The sequence below is a fragment of the Watersipora subatra genome, chromosome 3, assembly GCF_963576615.1.
Source record: "Watersipora subatra chromosome 3, tzWatSuba1.1, whole genome shotgun sequence".
In the NCBI taxonomy this organism is placed as follows: Eukaryota; Metazoa; Bryozoa; class Gymnolaemata; order Cheilostomatida; family Watersiporidae; genus Watersipora; species Watersipora subatra.
In genome coordinates this window covers 923341-943917 of record NC_088710.1, presented here as the reverse complement: position 1 = coordinate 943917, position 20577 = coordinate 923341, and the positions used below count along the sequence as shown (strand labels likewise).

Genomic DNA, 20577 nt, shown 5'->3' with positions numbered 1-20577 from the left:
AGTAATAAAAAAGTATTTGGACAGAAAATTTATTTTTATATAACATTTACTATTCTAACTTTTAAACTTCATATCATGAGAAAATATTTTTAAGCAGTTTAAATGAATTAAGAGGAGAAAGAAAACAACTCTAAAGGTTTGCAAGCTTTTTCAAACAACTACAACTTTTAAATTTCATATCATGAAAGAAGTGTTTTGTTGAAATAAATTAGGAAAAAAAATAAAACTGTAAATGTGTTTAAATGTAAAATAATTAGCAAGTAATGGCTAAATATAATCTGCTTAGCTATGATTACAATGAAAAATTATTTAATAAGTAAGGTAATAAAAAGTCTATTTTATTTTTATATAATTATAGTTAGTAGAATTTAGTATAATTTATTTTTATTTAACATATAACAACATTTACCACTTTAACTTTCAAACTACATATTGTGAAAAGTGTTTTGTGTAATTGAAATAAATGAAGAGAAGAGAGAAAATAAAAACAACTGTAAATGTTTTCAAGCTTTTTCAAACAACTACCACGTTTAAACTTCATATCATGAAAGAAGTTTTTTGTTAAAATGAATTAAGAAAAAAAATGAAACTGCAAATGTGTTTAAATGTAAAATAATTAGCAAGTAATGCTAAATATAATCTGTTTAGCTATGATTACAATAAAAAATTATTGTAATCATAGCTAATTTTTATTACTTTATTTAATAAATAAAGTAATTCACAACTCCTTTTTATTACTTTATTTAATAAATAAAGTAATAAAAAGTCTATTTTATTTTTAAATAATTATAATTTAGTATAATTAAGTATAATTTATTTTTATCTAACATATAACAACATTTGCCACTCTAACTTTCAAACTTTTTGCTTGCTTACATCAAGCAAAGATGTCCACTAACTAGTGGACATCTTTGCTTCAAGCTAGTCTATGTATTTGATTGATATGTATTGAAATCTAATATTACATGCAAGGGCTGTTTGTGAACTGAGGTGACAATGAATCACTCTATCACCATACAATGTCAATACTTTCAGTTGATGGCAGTCGATTAGCTTCCCATCACACCAATGTAATACAACCCCAGTATGACTATCTATCTTATCTATGAATAACCAATGATATACAGCCCCTCATGTGTGGGGGCTGTATATCATTGGAGTAACTGATTGCATTAACTCACTTACTTAACACCATCTATTCAGTGCCTTTGCAATGCATGTAGGTATTGAATTGCTTTAAATAATAAGCACATATTAGAGTAATAAACTATAATCATCATTTCTTTAATATGAGCAATAATTACTATCTTAACTGGAAATTCATGATCATTCTCATGGCTGACGTTATTGTTCTGTCGATCACTACGATTGACTAGCACAAAAAAGGGGCGTGGCCTAAACGCTCCTTGTTGGCACCGGAAACGCTCGTGTTGTTGAATGCACAGTTATCACTCTAGGGGGAAATAACTCTATGGACTGGAATAACATCCAACCTTAATCGCTCTCCGCAACTAGGCGTGTCTCCAGTCGCCGACGTTGCTTGCCACCAGACTCAGACATGTTCATACAAGATAACTGAGCCATTGTTTGTGTAACATTGTTCTCTAAAACCAGGCAGAGCCTCTGCTTGTAGTAAGCTAAGCAGGCATCATACTCAATTATGAAGGGGATTGTCCCATTAAAGGCAGCCGAGGGGTAAACAAGGTACCTGGCTAGTAATAACTAGCCTCATGTCTTCAACTCATAACGAGTCTCAAAAATCTCCTGTACTGCATCTGCCTCTCTACATGTCAGATCGTTAAGAACATCTCTCTCACCACCGGCTGGAATGTCTGAAAGGGGAGCTAGAAGCGATATCGTATTACTTACCAAGCAGTCATACTTTGAAGGGCCTGAGCAGCCACCGGCGCATTCGCTGTGGCAACACTTTTTAGACTGATGTCCAAAACACCTGTGTCCATCACACGCTTCTGCGCATGTTACCTTGTTCATCTTTTGACAGTTCTTGGGCCCAGGGCCCCAGCAGTAGCGAGCGGATGGTATTAGGGGTATCTTAGAGTTCTCACACTGCTCATGGCAAGCCGGCTGACCTATATAATGGAAGTAACGCTGCGATTGGTAATCTCACAGAGCTAATTATCAGACATGCTGCCATGTACAGTCAACTATCTGTAAAGTACAGGAATCTGTTACAGCACTCAATCTATAAGTGCAAATCATGGTTTGTTGGAACATGTATATTCACAAAAATTTGCTGTATTATGTTTAATTCATTCTAGAGTGAGTAAACGATTTCAAATACTTCAAGTAATTACACATAACAGCTAGGCAAATAGGTACATTATATAAACTATGTAAAGAATTGACCATCTACATAAATCTCTATGTAAACTACTATATCTTACATCACACATAGTTTAAATTAATATAATATACATATATTAATACTACTTTAATGCCTTATTTTTAAGTACTACAATGATTTGTTTCTTCTACTTATAAAACTGCTAAGTGTAAAGAACTTTTGGACACCATATTGGAAACCTACTGTATGTTGGACACCTATGTTGGAAATCACTTCATATGTAGAGACATTCCCTCAAGAATTATGCCATATTTGTCACAAAATCATATGTAGAAGTCATTGTAAGTTGACATATGACTGTATTAGCACAATCATAGACTATCTCAACATGTAGTTATGAAGTACATGTACTATCTCAACATGTAGTTATGAAGTGCATGTACTATCTCAACATGTAGTTATGAAGTACACATACTCTCTCAACATGTAGTTATGAAGTACACGTACTATCTCAACATGTAGTTATAAAGTACACATACTATCTCAACATGTAGTTATGAAGTACATGTACTATTTCAACAAGTAGTTATGAAGTACATGTACTATCTCAACATGTAGTTATGAAGTACATGTACTATCTCAACATGTAGTTATAAAGTACATGTACTACCTCAACATGTAGTTATAAAGTACATGTACTATCTTAACATGTAGAGAGCATTTTGTGGGTTCATCCTGACATTTTATTGACTGACAAGAGGTGGCATTGGAATGTTGAATAACAATTTATGATTGATTGTAAGAATATGATCAGAGCACCTGCCTCAATTCATCAATCCCTCAAACCTGCCAGCTACATGTGATTGTGCTAAGAAAGGCATGCATACCTAATGCTACTAAAACACGAAGATGTCGCGACTACGGAATTCTGTTGGCATGTAATCAAGTGCCTAGCGATTGAAACCCCCTTTACAGCAGACTGAGAAATTGTCTGACCTTGCAAGCATACATCTCGTGTAATGAAAATACAGTACAACCCTATGTTTCGTGGTTAATAAGGACCAGTGCCCTGTGCCGATGCTGAAGATCTGCGTAATGGAACTTTCTAAACTCATGTCAAATCAAAGTCACTTTTTCTAATTGTTAGCATTTTCCTCTTTTCCTCAAATCCCTTAGACAATTTTTAGTGTCAAGGACGTCCAGAGGTATGAGGAGGGATGTGACAAGCAGTTTGCCACTTTACAATTCACGCTAGCGACAGAAGAAAAGCATATCACCATGATTGCCATCACAATACTGCTCATGCAGGGATCTCACTAGTCAAGAGAATGAGAGAGATTTATATATTTTATTTAGCTATTTTTATCTATTTGCTTTATATTAAAAAATTTTAATGAATATTTATCTATTCCTTCAAGCGCTGAAGACACGAAAGCTGAACAGTGAAGTGACAATGGACTATTGTACTATAACGTTGCAATTTATTTTGACAGCGTCGCATCTCTATTTTTAGCTTCCTAAAAGCAGACAATATAAGTAAAATTTCTCCAATTGTGAGCCTCAATCTGAAGTAAAGTAAATCCTGTCTTTTTTTCTAAGCATCACACAAACTGTTAGATGAATTAAACCCTATTGATGTATCTTAGCCTAATCCGAGTTCAAACCAGTTGTGAATACTTAGCTACAAATGACACCCGCCTCTCCCAGTGGCAAACTGTTCTTGCCACATAAGGCATGTCGCTCTGTTACACGGGTAGTCTTAGAATACAGATTACCAACAACATGAACCCTATGAAAAGCAACTTAGTTATGCACGACATAACAACGTGCTGCGTCTGTTACAAGGCTTACATTGTAATTATAATAAGAGAGCCGCTTGTCGCTCTTGTAGTTATATTTATAAGAATATACTAACATGGCTCAGTGCTTCTGCTGATAATACTTGTCTCAAAGCTGACTCTCTGTTGAGCACCGTTGACCAGTAGGTCTGGCCAATAGATGTCAGTTGTGGCGTAGCAAAGCAGGTTGTTGTTTTCAAATAGCACATCGCCGTGAGATATCTCTAAAACAAAAAGATTATGAACAATAAACAGGTAAACACCTATATTATCAGTGAATCGCAAAATCACATTTCAAACTTATCGGGCAATTTTTTTTCCAACCGTCATTATATTGTTCCAAAAAAAATCTGTTATATTCTCTTGTCTTAAGACCTTCTCGCTGTAATTATTTCCTCAAATAACTCTAGTGAAAAATGACGCAAAATTACACTATGTTATTTACAGCGCCATAATGATGTATGATAGTTCTTACACAAAAGGCTGGTTACGCGCTACAACTTTTAAACTTCCCTGATGACCTTCAAATCGATGAAAAACTATTTTAACGATGAAGGTAAAGGCAAGTGGAAGAAAGAGCAAGCAACACCGTCAGAGAGAAATCCGCTTACCGGCTAGATTACGCATACCAAGGAGTCTCATGCCAATAGAATCTCTCTCTTTCATGAAGTTGTGAGACACAAACAGGGAGTAGCCAGTCTTGTTGCTGAAGCTCATGGCAGGACTCGGAGTAGACCGAGTGCTATCTGAGTCCTCAGAAGGGTAGTAGAGGGAGTCTCCCCGTATCAACGCGAGGTTCTCCAATGTAACATTACGTATATAGACATCAGCAATTAGAACATAGCCCGTAACCTGAAATATTTAATATGGCCTTGTTAAATCGAACAGAGATTTACTGGTTTTTTATTAAAAAGGTCATTATTTCTAAAAGTCCACAAATCACACAAACAACTGTCATCATTAAGAGAAGTAGCCTTACTGAGCTACCAAGTAACATTCCCCAACAATTGGGAGTGGTCCTTACAATGCTGTATAAGGTGCATGAAATGTTTGCAAATTCAATTATTGGACATAATTTGCATTTTTCATAAATAGAATTCTCGGTGCCCTCTGATTGTATGATCACGAAAGGAACCTTGTCAATATGTCAGCTGATGTGTCAGCCGATATGTCAGCCGATACGTCAGTCGATACGTCAGCCAATATGTCAGCCGATATGTCAGCCGGTATGTCAACCGATATGTCAGCCAATGTCAGCTGATGCGTCAGCTGATGCGTCAGCCGATATGTCAGCCGTTATGTCAGCCGATATGTCAGCCGATATGTCAGCCGATGTGTCAGCCGATGTGTCAGCCGATGTGTCAGCCGATATGTCAGCCGATATGTCAGCCGATGTGTCAGCCGTTGTCAGCCAATATGTCAGCCGTTATGTCAGCCAATATGCCAGCCAATTTGTCAGCCGATATGTCAGCCAATGTGTCGGCCGATATGTCAGCCATGTGTCAGCCGGTATATCAGCCATATGTCAGCCAATATGTCAGCCAATATGTCGGTCAATATGTCAGCCGATATGTCAGCCGATATGTCAGCCGATATGTCAGCCGATATGTCAGCCGCTATGTCAGCCGATGTGTCAGCAAAAAGTTTAACATTACAAAAGGGTGTTTGTGCGAGACAATAATGAAGCTTTTTACGATAAGGTTGCTCTGAGAAGACACCCAAGCCTGCTCTTCCTTTAATACCCACTAAAGCCGACAATGTTAACGCTTCTCAACAGCTAACACCCAAACAGTACTAGCAAAGTACATGTAGTTTTGAGTAAAAGCTTAGATGATAAAATAGTGATTTGATGTTTACCCACTCATGGACATATTTGTACAATCTAGCCGTATCCTAGTTGTGTATATTTTGTTAAAAACATGGTATACATATTGAGATGTTATCTTTCAACATAGACACCAAATATTCCTCAGAGTGAGAAATTATTAAAATTCTTTATTCCAAATCTATATGAATGAAAGTATAGCTTGCCATAGCCGCACAAGGTGGGTTATTAATTAAGCTAGGTGTATGACCTCATGACTAACTCGAAGTATGCTGACATCCTAGTCTAATAGAACATGTCATTAAGGGGTTGAGATCAGCGCAATACAAACACATGACTGACAGTTAATCTGTTCTGGTGTATCTGTCTGATGTTAAACGACTAGAGTTGTCTGCTCATATATTAGATGCAAATTTATGTGTCCTACAGATCAGCTAAAGTATACAAGGACACTCATTGGATGGCTGAAGCCTTGAGCATGCAGGAAGTGTGCTTTTTCAAGAATTTATTGCTTCTAGTTGTTGAATTATGCGTCTCAAAAGGTATGAATGCTGACGAGCATGGCATGAGATGGAGAGTCTTAAAAGGTATGAATGCTGACGAGTATGGCATGAGACGGAGAGTCTTAAAAGGTATGAATGCTGATGAGCATGGCATGAGATGGAGGGTCTTAAAAGGTATGAATGCTGACAAGCATGGCATGAGACGGAGAGTCTTAAAAGGTATGAATGCTGACGAGCATGGCATGAGACGGAAAGTCTTAAAAGGTATGAATGCTGATGAGCATGGCATGAGATGGAGGGTCTTAAAAGGTATGAATGCTGACAAGCATGGCATGAGACGGAGAGTCTTAAAAGGTATGAATGCTGACGAGCATGGCATGAGATGGAGGGTCTTAAAAGGTATGAATGCTGACAAGCATGGCATGAGACGGAGAGTCTTAAAAGGTATGAATGCTGACGAGCATGGCATGAGATAGAGGGTCTTAAAAGGTATGAATGCTGACAAGCATGGCATGAGACGGAGAGTCGTAAAATTTATGAGTGCGGACGAGCATGGCATGAGACGGAGAGTCCTAAAAGGTATGAATGCTGACAAGCATGGCATGAGACGGAGAGTCTCAAAAGGTATGAATGCTGACAAGCATGGCATGAGACGGAGAGTCTCAAAAGGTATGAGTGCGGACGAGCATGGCATGAGACGGAGAGCCTCAAAAGGTATGAATGCTGACGAGCATGGCATGAGATGGAGGGACTTAAAAGGTATGAATGCTGACAAGCATGGCATGAGACGCAGAGTCGTAAAATTTATGAATGCTGACGAGCATGGCATGAGACGGAGAGTCCTAAAAGGTATGAATGCTGACAAGCATGGCATGAGATGGAGAGTCTCAAAAGGTATGAGTGCGGACGAGCATGGCATGAGACGGAGAGTCTTAAAAGGTATGAATGCTGACAAGCACGGCATGAGACTGAGGCTAGGTTTAGGAAAAGGACAAAAACATCAAAGAAGGTCGTGTATTCTAGTAATAGCATGAGATCATTGCCCAAAACTCAGCAACGAGGAGTAGCGTGAACCCACCTCCCGTATGCCATTGAGGAAAGACAAGTCCTGGTTATAGAAGTCTGGGTGATTGAGGCCAGTGATCTCAAGGTTTCCATCCACATACTTGCAGTCCTTGTAACGGTTGTTCAAGGCCACCAACCTGTTTTCTTGAGGGTTCATGGCGACAGCTCGACCATTGCTGGTGCCTAAGCAGACGTCCTTCACTAAAACAGATCACAGGCTAGGAACATGAGCAAAGAGTATTATCAATGCACTGTATAGGTAGTTCAAAACCTAAATAGGGATGGTGAATAGGGATGGTGTAAATACTGAGTTGGCAGTTACATGTATATTACTCCTTGTATGAGTAGGTCTTAACTTCCTGTAACAACATATGGGAGTGTACTCAGCGTGTATATGGTTGACATGCAAGAATATAGTCGTTGTGTGAGAATTTAGTCTATGCATGTGAGTATAGTCAATGTGTGGGAGTGTACATAGTGTGGGTCAGTAAAGTTGACCTTTTCTCATGTTTCGATGAAGAAAAACTCCTATAAGATGGAAATGAAACAGTCAACATGTCTTTTAAGGTTCCATTAGAATTGTCTTATCAATAAAATTTCGAAATGTTGGAGTTGTCTTCTTATAATTTAACAAGTTAAAAGATAAAACAAGAGCAAGGTTTTACAGTTATTTTTTAATATATTAGTAATATACATTGTAATTCATACAAATTAATTTCTTTCTTGATACAATTACTGAATAATATAAATGATAATGGGAGGTAATATCAAAAGCAATGAGTTATCAATTTGAAACCCTATCCATGTTCTCCCTGTCACGATGCCTTGAGTCAAGTACTAGCGACAGACCCAATTTATACTAAGCAATTTGTTGATTCATTGAGCACTTCTCATTATACCAAGTATCCAACCTCTAGTATCCAACTAACAATGCAGCAGACGCAAAGACAGCACCACAGTCTGATTGGATGACTTAACTTCAACTGAAGGATATACGTTGTAAGACAACCAAAATAGCACTTGTTAGTAATGGTCACCTGTTTGCATAGTCTATGTTTCTTACTAGCATAGAGTAAGCAATGCCAACCATAAACAGACTTTGATTAACCTAACTTACTAGACGAGTAGAGCGAGTTAAAATTTACATATTTTAAAAATGAAAACTGCGTAGATTCTTCGTTGTCCGTGACCTTTATTATCGTCATATCTGTATGCTTGCTCACAACCCGTTCTTTCCCTAAATCCTCTCACCCTTACTCGACTCGTAAATCCTCTCGCAATCTACCATTTCCAACACCTACTTCAGTATCTGGACATAGCCAGCCTTCACACCAAGCCTCAGAGGCATGGAATTAACCAACATCAGGTGATTCAAAGACGCTAATATATTTAGGACAGTTTCGAAGCGTCTGCGTGGCATCGGGCTGTGTGTTTGTCCTCTTTTTTTAAATAGCAGTGATTTTTTATCCATGAGAGCCACACCTTGCTGACTGCCTGTCAACTGGGCTAAGTACCTCGATTAGCCAAGCTATTGTGTGCATGGATCCTTCATCAATTATTGTATGGTGTATTCTCAGTAACTGCCTTACTTGATGAAAAATAGAACTCAATTCAAAAAAACTAAAAGTTTGTCTAGTCTGGTGTGAATGTCAAGACACCGACATCACTCTCAGTTGATGAACGTATCACTAAAAGGTAATTGATTAGTAATAGTATTTACTAGTAATACACTTGAATCATCTGTTTTCACAGCTACCAAGATGTGTGTAGCAGATACTCGGCTCTCAGTCAGGCCAAAACACTGAGCTATGGTAATAATAGTTGGAATTTGTAGACCGAACGACGCGAGTAGACCTCACACTAACAAGTAGACCTCACACTAACAAATAGACCTCACACTAACCTGCCCTCATCAATCAGCAATAAGAATAAATTTATTATTGTTTGTCTTAGAAGTTATGCAAAGTAGGTGTACCCTTGTTTATTTGTGACCAGATGACAGTGCTAGCAGGTGTTTCCAGTGCGGGTATACTAATATACATGTAGTATCATCGCTATTACATAGCCTGCTATTACGAGGACAGCAGGCTATGTAGACCTATTTGGTCCAAGCCCCTCAGATATGTGAGAAGACATTTTTGTCAGGAGCATACCAGAAGTGAACCGACATCTGGCTTGTTTCAGGAATAGGCATACCACCACCACTCAATGTGGGAGAGAACAAGTGGTGTGCCCCACTGTTCTTTAGTCTCTAAGGTAGTTTTGGGATTTGGGTACCGAGTACAAGTTACTGAATAAACACAATTAAATGAGCGAATAATCAGCAGTAGAAATAATAAAACATGGATGGTATCACGATGCCGAACAAGTTTAGTATGGAAACATAACTCCTAATATTTACGATCAGAGGAGCTCTATGTCCTCCAACAGCTCCCTGAAATTAACTGAGCTTCATGAATATATAGTAAGATGTTCAACAAGGTATCCGCTAACTGTATGTATACCAAATAAATACTCTAATGATGTAAAATATAGCTAAGATTTAAACACTTCATACAATGATTTGAAACAAGTACTATAATATAATTATGATCGACACATTAGCCTGGACTATCTTGTCACCTGGTGCACAGTTTGGACCTTTTAGAGTGTGTTGAGGACTCACGAGATATGTTATTCATGATACTTCATGTTAATGAATTGTCATTCATGTTAGTTCATGTTAATGACTCTCAGTGTTATTATCTCTGGGTAGGGATTTGGTGAAAAATGCTACCGAATAGTTGAGGTAAAGTTATAAATTTTAATGAAGATTTGATGAAAGCTCTAGCTAATAGCACGAAAGCTAACCCAAGCTCTAGCTAATAGCGCGAAAGCTACCCCAAGCTACCCAATTTTCCCTCCAAGGGAAGGTAAAACCTAATGCTAATTCAAGCCACATCAAAGAAGCTAAACCTGATGAAGGCAACTCCTTAAACAGGAAATGATGAATGTGAAAGAGGAAAGACATTCTGGTACATATTAGCGAGTGATGGGAGTGATGAGAGTGTAAGAGTAGGGTGTGGTGAGAGAGGCCAACTGAGCCATAGAAACAAAGAATAAAACCCATCAGGTAATAAGAAAGGGTATTAAATCCTTAGGATTAAAGGCCCAGAACAAAATAAAAGATTAAAAATTATTCGCAGTGAATAGCCGAATTGAAAATCACCAGGTAAATATCGTTTGCTACACTAAGCAGAGACATGAATGGCTACAGATTACATGTAGAAATACAACTGATAATAGAGTGGTGGTACTACTATTACTGTTACTAGTACTGTTACTACTACTACTATTACTGTTACTACTCGCACTATTACCGTTACTACTAGTACTATTACCGTAACTACTAGTACTATTACCGTTACTACTCATACTATTACCGTCACTACTCGTACTATTACCGTCACTACTCGTACTATTACCGTTACTACTCGTACTATTACCGTTACTACTCGTACTATTACCGTTACTACTCGTACTATTACCGTCACTACTCGTACTATTACCGTTACTACTCGTACTATTACCGTTACTACTCGTACTATTACCGTTACTACTAGTACTATTACCGTTACTACTCGTACTATTACCGTTACTACTCGTACTATTACCGTTACTACTCGTACTATTACCGTTACTACTCGTACTATTACCGTTACTACTCGTACTATTACCGTTACTACTCGTACTATTACCGTTACTACTCGTACTATTACCGTTACTACTAGTACTATTACCGTTACTACTCGTACTATTACCGTTACTACTCGTACTATTACCGTTACTACTCGTACTATTACCGTCACTACTCGTACTATTACCGTCACTACTCGTACTATTACCGTTACTACTCGTACTATTACCGTTACTACTAGTACTATTACCGTTACTACTCGTACTATTACCGTTACTACTAGTACTATTACCGTTACTACTCGTACTATTACCGTTACTACTAGTACTATTACCGTTACTACTCGTACTATTACCGTTACTACTAGTACTATTACCGTTACTACTAGTACTATTACCGTTACTACTAGTACTATTACCGTTACTACTAGTACTATTACCGTTACTACTAATACTATTACCGTTACTACAATACTATTACGACTAGTGGAAGAAGCATGTGGAAGAAGTGGCGAAATGGTGCTAAAAGTAAACATATGATGGCTGTATAGGCTACGACCTTGACCTCATTTGTATACAGAATGGACAAGTCATCACCATCCTTTTTAAATCTTATACAAGGCTGACTTTGGTTTTTAATATGAGAACTACTTGTAACACTGACAACCACGACACCAACCCCAGCATGTCACACAGCACCATATGACCTTGTGAATATAGCCACACTGTAGTCATAGATCGGTTTATGACAGGTGGGGCAGGTGAAAGAGGTTTATGACAGGTGAGGCAGGCGAAAGACTGAGCATCGCTGTCAGACCAAAACCGCTGACTGAACACAGGAATGAAATCCATGGTCGACGAGTAGCTCAGTTATCTCCTGAGACTACCAATGCTAACCAATAGTTAGCCTGTTGACAAATTAATTGTCAAATTAATTAATCTGTTGACAAATTGATTGACCAGTTGGGTAAAAGCTATGACATTGCTGTAGTAAGATATAAGATTGGTATATTGAACGATTGTCAGCATATTTATTACCAACTATGGATCATCACCAAGATGTGATGGAATATGTAATAGCGGGTTGGATTGTCATTCCAAGTTTACAGTAAGACAGTCTGTCTCATACACATGGCTCACCTACATTGTATCTATTGGATCGCTTTTGGTTTCCCTATGCATACCCTATGGGGGTATGAATTCCCCACACATACCCTATGCAATGGAAGGGTATGAATTCCCCACACATACCCTATGCTATGGAGGGATATGAATTCTCCACACATACTTTATGCTATGGAGGAGGTATGAATTCCCCACACATACTTTATGCTATGGAGGAGGTATGAATTCCCCACACATACCCTATGCAATGGAAGGGTATGAATTCCCCACACATACCCTATGCTATGGAGGGGGTATGAATTCTCTACACATACACCATGGGTGGGAGTTTGATACGGGTGACAAATTACAAAAAAATGATCAGTCATGGAGCTGGGTACATTATACGCATTCACTTAGTTCTATGCATGTCCATAAACTTGGAGTTATCCGCTATATGTTATGTTTAGTGATCGACCCAGTAATTACTCTATCGATAATCTGCAAATGAATCCAATAGAACACTTTCGACACCAAATTGGTTTGTTACGAGGGTTTGGTGTGCTTAATAACTTTAAAATATGAATAAAGCTCTCGTGCCATAGCTTTTGCTGATGCATCGAAACGAATGCGATTGTCTGCGGTCGATGGACTCTACCCGACCCTGTGATTGTGTACCATCTTGTAACCCGATCGAGACAAAATCTTTCATATTTAATTCTTATGGGTATGCGATTAAAATTTGAACCCCATTCATGTACCCATTTGCGTAGGAGACTGAAAACACCCTTGCTTGGTGATCAAGCCATGCGAGAAATTGGCAGACATCAACCATAAATCAAATAGTTGGTTACAAAGTGTTTCTTGTAGCACAACCCAACTCTCTAGTTGATCTTATATCTTGTGTGAAGATTATATAATTCCAGGGGATAAGGAGTGCAAAGGCTCTGGCCTGTTGGAGTGTTGCTAGCAATCAGCCTCTGACAGGAGGTGCAGACTAATGATGGATGAGCTATAACCACACGCTCTCAAGTAAGACTCTCATCAACGCTGTTGATCCATCAGATAAAACAAGGAGATAAGATGAAGGAAACACAAGTGCACCGAGCATAGAGTTATCTTGAAGGTAACTGAGGAGTGTGTCAGACATTATCCACGGCTTCAATAAGTCATAACAACCTCTGTACAAGCAGGAATAGCTAAATACAGAGATAATGCAAGGAATTATATTTCAATCCTTTTAAAGGAAACCAGACAAGCCAATGCTTGGCATCAACACTTTGAAACTAGTAGTTAGCTAGTTTTGTTCATAGTACATTACGTGATGTTGCTAATCTGTGACTTTTCATGTTTCCTCTGTACCCTTCACACGTACCCTTCACACATACCCTTCACACGTACCCTGCACACGTACCCTGCACACGTACCCTGCACACGTACCCTTCACACGTACCCTTCACACGTACCCTTCACACGTACCCTTCACACGTACCCTTCACACGTACCCTTCACACATACCCTTCACACGTACCCTGCACATGTAACCCTTCACAGGTATATTTCACATGTATCCTTCACATGTACCCTTTACAGGTACCTGTTCCAAAAAATGGTTATTCCTCCAAAGCATTAAAGGCAAGCAGTTGGCCATACAATCACTATATTTCCATGGTGCGCAGTACTGCGAAGCAGCCCCCTTCGAAGTCGAGGGGATTGTACGTTTCCATGCTGCGCAGTGGTTTTCAGCAAATACCGCAAATTAGCCAGAGAAGAGAAATTGTATAAATCGAATCGCCTGATGGAGAAATAGAATCGATCACGGATACCGAACGTCATAAACGGTCTTTTTATGATTCTGTCGTCATTATACTTTTATTTACAATACACATTCACAAGGTTTTACAAACCTTAACACTCTTTTTACATAGTAATGTATTTTTAATAAGTATTTTTAAGTAATATATTATTTAAACGTTTATTTAGGACTTGCCACCTATTTTTCGAAAAGTGTTGGCATCGATAACAAAGTCCAGGAAAGTAATCACCTCATCGTCCTCGTGAATGCAGACCATAATTAAATTTAGGTGAAAGAAGATCGGAAGAATAGTAAAAAACAAGATTAGCAGGACAACCATTGTACTAGTTTATGGCCTTCGAAGAATCCGTCTCTACAGCATGAGAGCTATGCGCAGCCACTGCGCAGTCGCTGTTTCCTTGCTGCGAATTCGCACTGGCTTCGCACTGATCAGTGCGCAGTGATTTCTGTGCGAAGACGCCGTTTCCATGATTCGGAGATAGCGCAACTCCGAAGCACTGCGCATCATGGAAACATAGTGAATTAAGACTGTACGCAGTTTATTGGGTTGATAGTCGTTGCCACAACTATGTGAATTATTAAATAGCCAATCACACTTTACACTCAGTTGGTCATGGCTATTAATTTGAGATTATATTCGCTCAAAAATTATAGTAATGAGACTGTTTACGGTTCTACCGTTCGGTTTTAATTTAAAAGTAAGATAAAGTAGCGTTTCACAATAAAGTGATGAGAATGGCCAGAATAGAGATTATAGCAGAGAGTTTTTAGCATCAAATGGATATTTCTAACGGCAGTTGAAACATTTAAGAATCATTATATTTATTAATCGGAGGCGCCTGCAGACGTGCATCAATAATTAAAACTGCCATATAGGGGGGCTATTCAGTTAATGGCTCACTCATCAAGAACTAAAAAAAATTCTTATTGCATGGGATGCTCCTTGGGGACTAAAAAAAATTCTTATTGCATGGGATGCTCCTTGGGGAGACCAATTTTTGGCGATCCCGGGCGATCCACTAACAATGGTTCTTCCGCACTCGAGGAGTGGGCAAGCCCAGATAGGACAAGTGAGAGTGCCAGGTGAGAAGAAAATTTTCCAAATGCAAACCGCCATCTGGATGGTCCAATTCGGGGACATCCGTTATAGCCAGCTTCGCAAAAGCTTGTATCAGCTATAGCAAAAGGATAGTGGTACATCACAGCTCTTCAGTACATAAGGAAGTTCATCGGATGGCTACATTCCATCGCAGTGAACAACCAAATTTAAAAATAACAGCCCCACCCCCATTAGCTAATCCCAATAGTATTGGAGCCGCAACAGCAGCTTGCAACTGGAACTGTTCTGAAAAACAATTGAATGCTTGTAGGTAATTCCCTGCGGATAACATAGGTACTCCATGTTTAGTTTCAGGATGTAATAACTAGCTTTGTCAAGTGTCAACAAAATGCTTGCCAATTCTTTTAAGTAAGATTATATTCCTTGTTATAAAACACTTGAAAAGCGTTGTTGTTAATCATTAGTAACAAATTAAAAAAATTCAGGTAAGAAATAATCAAATTTTATAGAAATGCTTTAATCAAAAGGTTATAACAGGTTAACTGTCTAAATTCAATATAACTTAACATAGTATGTAAAATATTACAATATTGTGGTCGCAGTCCTCTGGAAACCAGTAAGATGTAAGCTGCATAGGTCGCAGGTCGATGCAGTGAAAGCTAAATAAAGAAATCGCTTGGTTTATGAAGTAACAGGAGAAGTAGACAGATCAGCCAAGTTTACACAGCTTATCAAGTGCTAAGTCTAATCAATAAATCAATACAAGCTGTAATTTTACTAAATTATGCAGTTTGAACCATTTTTAAGATTTCACTACAGCAATTAATCATGGAACAGTCAGGTGGAACATGTAGGTGAAGAAGGCAAACCTGGAACCCTCGACAAGCGCAAGGCTGTACTCAGTACTGTTAGCCACTGGAGCATGTAGCTGAGATGTTGTTGCTACGCCTTTAGTTGGAGTAAACAGCAAGGCCTCTCTCTCTCACGGATTCACTAGACATGATTACTTCACAGACACAAGACTAAAGGCTTGGTTACAGGCATTGACCATAATTTGACATCATGCTTAGCTAAGGCAAAGTGTAATATTTGCTGGGTCTATTAAACAATTGACTGACAATGAAAACTGGCCTCAACCGTGTGAAGGCCATGACATACTCGCTGTATTTTCCAGTATCGTTATGCAAGTACCATCAGCGCTTTTATTCTCTAATATGGAATGCTTTGTGACAGAAATAACGCTCATACAGCTATTTGCTTCTTATCTTCAATTTAAATGTAACTCATAGATTAAACTGTCTTTCAATCATTATAAATAAAACGAAATCAAAATCGCTAGAATACACTTCTGGGGGTCCTACCACACAAAGTCGTCTTCAGAATAGTCACTTTTAAAATCACTGTCGTCACTTTTAAAATCACTGTCGTCACTTTTAAAATCACTATCACCTTTTTCAAGTTGGTAACCAAAACAACCTCTTTCTTCACATTCATTATTTTAATACAAATATCTATTTTGGTGGCACTGCGTTGCGTTAGAAACCTGAAACTTGCTCAGTTTGAACTTCTGCTAACCAAAAGCATGGCTCAACCAGTGACCTTCACAAACTTATTAGTGATGTTTGGGAGCGTTGCTGATTACTCCGCAAAGAGTGACAGCCGTCTTAGGTTTTTAGGGCTACATTTCTTGTACTGAAAGTAGACCGAGATTGTCTTTAATAATCACTGTCAGTCACAGACTTGGAAACGGATTTGCTGTCAATGTCGTGGCATTACATTGCCGTTTACTTTAATTATTTGGCAGTCTATAAATGCTGGGCCAGATGCTTCAAACCAAAACTAGTGAAGTTTCGGTTGAACGTGTTGATTTATGCTACACGTAACAAATTTTTCGTTGGTTCTAACCGAAATCACGAACTGAATGAAACACACAGAATTATTCTGTGCTGCTAGAATCGTGCTAGCGAGCACGACTCCAGCAGCTTTTGCAATTAGTATAGTCCAATAGACGTATAATTACACACAATAAAAGTATAAGTGCAATTCAACATAGTACACACGATGCAACTGCTTAGATTGCGTTATTGTATGTATTTATTGTTTGGACGCTATAGCTACAAATTGTTTATTTTTTAATTATATTTCCTTTTTAGCAGCAACAGTTTTGTGGTAGAAAATGTTGCCATCTTTAGCGAAATCAAGTCGGTTGCATCGTATTTACTATGGTGAAATTTCTTAATACAGTCAAACATGGATAACTCGAACTTCAAGGGACCGAGCAAAAGTGTTCGAATTATCAGAGCGTTCAAGTTATCAGAGCACTGTCACAAGTCCATATATTTACTTATTTATTAGTAGATACATGTACATATACAAACTATAATATAAATCAAAAGCACAAATGGCTTGTTTCAAATTAAATGCTTCTAATGTAAAGTTTAAAACGTTTTCATGAAAAAGTATAGAGATTTTTCTATCACTTGAGATTGGTTTGTTGTTTGAGGTGATGTTATTGCCAGGATGTTTTTCAGATTGACATTGGCAAAACTTGATCGTTGTTGAAATGCTCAAAAGAAAAGACATTTTTTTCTTTTGGGGTTTTACCCACGATCAATTTTGCCGTTTTTTCTTAAAGTTTATGCAGATTACCTTACTTTACCTGGGATTCGTTAAGAGCAACACTCCGAGGCAGTTCAATTAGAAGTTTTACGAGGTTTTACGGTACATTCTATATCACTCGCGCTTTTTTAATAGATACTTATTGAATGTACACACGTATTCTGTGTTTAGGTCAAACGATGAATAGTTTTTTGTAGCTCAGACAACGTATACGTTTAATTACAACATTTTTTAAGACGTTTTAAACATTCAACATTCCGACGTTGATTCAACACGGAATCAACGTCGGAAAACTATTCATCACGGGCTAGCCGGGTCACGCACTCAAGGATTTTCGCCACGCACATACAAAACAACATGCGATTTTTGTTTTGTATGTGCGTGGCGAATATCCTTGCGCGCGTGACCCGGCTAGCCCGTGCTATTCATCGTATCGCAGTATAAATCAAATTTCACCAAACTTTTAGAAAAGTCGTTGACAAAAATATTTTGCCGATGGTGGTAATAACGACGCTTATGAATTACGAAAAGATGAAGTTTACCTCTATGGCTTTGAATAAAGTGATTTTCTAAAGCGATAACAACCGTTTCGGTAGCCGTTGGGCAAAAAAACAGTTCGAATTAACAGTGTTGAGTTCGAGTTATCTATAGCAATTTATCATTACGTGGGAACGGACCAAAGGAAATGTTCGAATTAACCATGTGTTCGAGCTATCCGTGGACGAGTTATCCATGTTTGACTGTATTTTCTTGCGTGTCGCATTATGTTCTCGGACTACATATATCTTAAAAATTGCTAGAGCTTGCGCTCGCTAACCAACAATAGCGCAACTTAAACAGTTACATCGTGTGTTCTATGTTGAATTGCTTTCGTACTTTTATTGTGTGTCGCGATACATGTCTTGGACTATACTAATTGCTAAAGCTGCTAGAATCGTGCTCGCTAATAATTTGTTTAATCTGTTAAAAGCGTTTCGTCGACGAACTCGGTGGGCATGCTCAGCTCAAATACATGTAATTCTGTGAATTTCGACCGATTAATTCTGCGTTTTTCGTGATTTCGGCCAGAAGTCAGAACCAACAAAAAATCGTTACATGTAGCCGTACCTTTAGTAATCCTACTTACACAACATCGTCACCTACATTAATAAATGGTCGTCTCGTCTGTCACTTTTTAAATATCCCTGTCGTCGGGTCGTCAGAATCGTCACAAAACATGGGAGGACCCCACTTCTGCCATTCACGGATGCGTCAGTTCTATCTCCAGTGATGTAGACCCACACGTTTATTTTAAAATGACGCATCGACAACGCAGAAAGAATGCAGTTCATCGGTAAGTGTGGCCATCGGTAAGTGTGGCCATCGGTAAGTGTGGCCATCGGTAAGTGTGGCCATCTGTAAGTGTGGCCATCGGTAAGTGTAGCCATCGGTAAGTGTGGCCATCGGTAAGTGTGGCTATCGCTAAGTGTAGCCATCGGTAAGTGTGGCCATCGGTAAGTGTGGCCATAGGTAAGTGTGGCCATCGGTAAGTGTGGCCATCGGTAAGTGTAGCCATCGGTAAGTGTGGCCATCGGTAAGCGTAGCCAGGCCTCCAAGGCTGATGCACGTGTGGAAGCGAAATAAAGGAGTTGCTAAGCAGTGGTACCAGCGTCAGCCTTACAATGAACTTTTGTGATGTCTACTAAGCATAAAAAACTAACAAAATCTTGTGTCCTTGACATTTGTTCAAATCGAGTTTTAATAAACACTACTAATATAAATTGTATAGTTTTTAGTGGTTTTATTTGTAAAAAAGTTCAATTAACAATAGTGTCATTTTATCATTAGTGTTATATTGTTATACGGTTAATAATGTTGTATTATTATATTATCACTAGTGTTTTATTATTATGTAATTAATAACATTATATTATTACAATAGTAATATCGTTATATTATTAATAGCAAATAAATATGTTGTATGTCTGACAGCATCTCACTTTAACCTTGTGGGCTGTGGGAAAACAGAAAAGATTTTGCTAAAGTACGGTCAGTGAAGGCACAGCAACCTTAAACCATAACTGTCGCGAACAACTTTTATTGTATTTGCTAAGTAAATCAGACACGCTGATTCCAATTTTGTACTCAAAATAAAGATTAGTCCACTAACTTTCAGAGTAATGAAGGCTTTTTTACAGCGTTTTAATATCGGTCTTGAAAACAACACGATCGGCATAACAAGCTCCGCCCATAAATACGTGACGTAACCTAGCTTTTTAGTAACAGAAGTTACGTAGGGATGTTTAGACCGGTTTAGAATAATAGATATGGGTGTTTTAAAATCCATTAATATCTAAATTCAGCCTTAAAAATAATATCAGTCTTTTCTGAAAGGTAGATGAGCTATTTAACATTGCATATTTAAAAGAGCGCAATAACAACGCTAGCTTGTGATAAAACCGCGCTTTTTGAGCTCATTTTCCTCGGCGTCCAGCCCATTTAAACGTCATGTAACAAGCTACGAGCAATTTTAAATAGTTTATATACCTTTCATAAAAATCTGAAATTATTTTACAGGCTGGATTTAGATAATAATGGGTTTTAAGACACCCATCTCTATTATTTTAAATCGGACTAAACATTCCTAACTTCCGTTCCTGAAAAAGCTAGGTTTCGTCACATATTTATGGGCGGAGCTTGTAATGCCGATTGTGTTGTTTTCGAAACGGATATTGAAACGCTTTAAAAAAGCCTAAATGACTTTGAAGGTTAGTGGACTAATCTTTAT

General features: G+C 38.2%; 1 protein-coding gene across 2 annotated transcripts in view; it reads right to left on the bottom strand.

The window, feature by feature from the left end:
• The window catches only part of LOC137391693 (epidermal growth factor receptor-like), a 74981-nt gene that overhangs the window by 19994 nt on the left and 34410 nt on the right, over nt 1-20577 (bottom strand). For both annotated transcript variants that reach the window (XM_068078219.1, XM_068078220.1), the window contains 4 exons: nt 7550-7737; nt 4755-4995; nt 4221-4367; nt 1870-2090 (listed from right to left, as the gene is read on the bottom strand). In XM_068078219.1, the coding sequence (XP_067934320.1) occupies nt 1870-2090; nt 4221-4367; nt 4755-4995; nt 7550-7737 (797 nt within the window). The remainder of the gene's footprint in view (nt 1-1869; nt 2091-4220; nt 4368-4754; nt 4996-7549; nt 7738-20577) is intronic.